This window comes from Corvus brachyrhynchos, unplaced genomic scaffold, assembly GCF_000691975.1.
Source record: "Corvus brachyrhynchos isolate BGI_N302 unplaced genomic scaffold, ASM69197v1 scaffold5, whole genome shotgun sequence".
NCBI lineage: Eukaryota > Metazoa > Chordata > Aves > Passeriformes > Corvidae > Corvus > Corvus brachyrhynchos.
Window position 1 is genome coordinate 2,972,912 of NW_008238321.1, and position 2,527 is coordinate 2,975,438.

The 2,527-nt window shown below is 38.5% G+C and overlaps 1 protein-coding gene across 1 annotated transcript in view; it reads left to right on the top strand.

The window, feature by feature from the left end:
• CIITA (class II major histocompatibility complex transactivator) overlaps positions 1 to 2,527 on the top strand; it is a 30,558-nt gene that overhangs the window by 16,689 nt on the left and 11,342 nt on the right. Inside the window, exons 11-12 of the mRNA XM_017734253.1 lie at positions 1,754 to 1,819; positions 2,265 to 2,526. Of these exons, the coding sequence (XP_017589742.1) occupies positions 1,754 to 1,819; positions 2,265 to 2,526 (328 nt within the window). The remainder of the gene's footprint in view (positions 1 to 1,753; positions 1,820 to 2,264; position 2,527) is intronic.

Below are 2,527 nucleotides of genomic sequence, written 5' to 3' on the forward strand. Positions count from 1 at the left end.
ATCCACTGTGTTTGCTATGACATCAGTTTCTGGAATAAGTCATGTTTAGTTAAAACAGTTCAAATCCCAGGGTGCTGGAGCACCCTCAGAAAGTGAGAGATGATCTGATGCTGGCATGGCCTGAGCATCTTAAATGCTTGGTGCTCGCAGCCAGACTGCAGCCAGCTCCCATGGAAGCCCCAAATCCAACATGATAACAACTTATTTAACTAAACAATACTGTAGCCTAATGCACAGAGAGGATTATAAAGAAATCAGAGCCATGGTCAGGATAGAAAAGTCCCACTTCAGGTAACAAACTTTCCTGAGACACTTTTCTTCCAGCCCTCAGAAAGCTGTTGGAACCTGAAGTTTGATGTTGTTTCTGGTCCCTGTGCCCAGTACGGGGGTTTGTTGCCCTCTGGTGGCTTCCACCACCCCAAAAGCAAAAGTGTAACGTGAAGATAAGAGGCAAATATCCCTAGGTGTGGGGAAGTCTTTGTAAATTGTATATACAGTTTATGTGAATAAACAGTGCTGATAATTCCCACTGATTTACTGCAGCACAACACACGTATGCCACAAGCCTTGGAATTCCAAATGAAGCAGCAGAAGAATTAGCATGTAAGATGCCAAGCCAGTTTATTTTCCTTTTTTAAAAATTATTCACTCCTGACTGATTTGACCAGTTTCCCATCTAAATGTCTCATTACAGATTTTTTTTCTGTTCTTCCATTCTATTTTCTTATTTAATAAAATAAACAGTAAATCAAAACCAGACACTTGCACAACTCTATTTAATATCTTTCTTACTGGAAGTCTGTGGTGCTTCCCTTTTAGAAGCAACTCTGAACTCAAACCATTCTGAAAGTTGCTGGTACACAGGGCAGGAATTAATTTCCAGATCTCTGAAACTCTAAGATTTGTATTTCTTTTAGACCACATTCTACATCAAGATGATCAAGATGATATTATGGTATGAAACACTTTTGTACATATTTAGGGAGATTTATCTGGTTTGATTTGGGTGATTTTTTTGCACACTTCTGCTGTGTGTGGTTACAAGACTCTGAGGTTGGGTTTGTTACAGCCTCTGTCAATTTAAATTCTGTCTTGCATCTGCAAAACTCTTCCTACCAAAAGTTCTGTCAAAACTGATACTCTGCAATTATTAATGTGTAGAAAATGTGCTCTCTCTGAAAAATTCCCAGTTTCTTTATGTAAAGCACACACTTCATCTGACCCAAGTGCAAAAGTCTGCAGGAGTTTGGAAACAAACAGGTGAAAAGAAAGAAAATCAGACAGCAGCAGGATTTTGTCAGGGAGAGTAATGGGTAAATACTGTTGCCAACTGTCTCTTCTCTGTGAATTTCATCCTTAGTGCTTGGTTACAAGGTGTAGAATAACAATAGGAAGCTATTGCTTTTGAAGACATACAGAAGCACTATGTGTGAACATGAATTTATCAAAACACTGACATTTGAAAAGAACAGTGGATGTCACCTGCTAATGGTAGAACTGCTTCATGCAACTGTCAGAACAGCTGTGGTTATGTTTGGTGCCATTCTGCCTCCAACAGTGCATGTCAGCAGAATTCTACTTGAGGGAGAATTTTTTTTCATTTTCCTTGTAAAATTAACAAATTATCTCTCTTACTCTGAATATATGCTGCAATGAACTTGAAAATTTGCATTAATCTTATTGTTAAAATTAGTAAAGCTGAATCATTGATTATCTAGGCATCTTCTTCAAGAATATTGTTTTGTTTTTCCAGGTTTAGAAAAGTCTCAAAAAGTTCAAGATTCCATAATTCCTTCTAAAGAACCTTTCAAAAGACCAGGTAAGTTTAAAACTCTTGAACTTAAACCTTCCAATATTTTTTGGAAAAATATTCTGTTTCTTTCCATACAGAAAAGCTACTTGTAAGAGTCATTCAGCAATTTGCGAAGCTGTTCTGAGGGTCTGAGCACAATTCCTGGTTTCAAGATGTTAGACTTGGCTTCCTTTAGATATCTAGCTGTAGTAACTTCTTAGCAGGCCAGTGTACTTAGGTGGTTTTATCATCTCTAGAGAGAGCTCCAAAATTACTCAATTCATAGAGCTGAAAGTGTCTGTTGTGCCTGCACTTCTCAGCTGCAGTTGAATGGGGTAAATCCAGACCTATGGGCTTTATGGGAATGCCTGTGCTTTCACCATATTGCAATTAGGCACTTAAAGCACCATGAAATGATGTTGTAGTCTGTGGACTGGTTCCTTCAGTCTGTGTGTGCTCTTTATTTCTCTAGAGCAAGTGGAAACTTTCTGTTCATCACTTAAGGATTATTTCCGAGACACTTGCAAATCTGTGACCATGGAGCGGGAAGTAAATCTGGATCACCTGTTCATTGATGGGACACTTGTTCAAAGTCAAACTGAAACCAAGACTGGAAAGAATGGTGCAAAAGCAATTGAAAAGGAGCTGGTAACTTGCAACCTGCAAGACAAGGAAAAGACAGCCATTGATAGAAGCCAAATATTTCAAATCCCACCACATAAAGACTTAGAGACT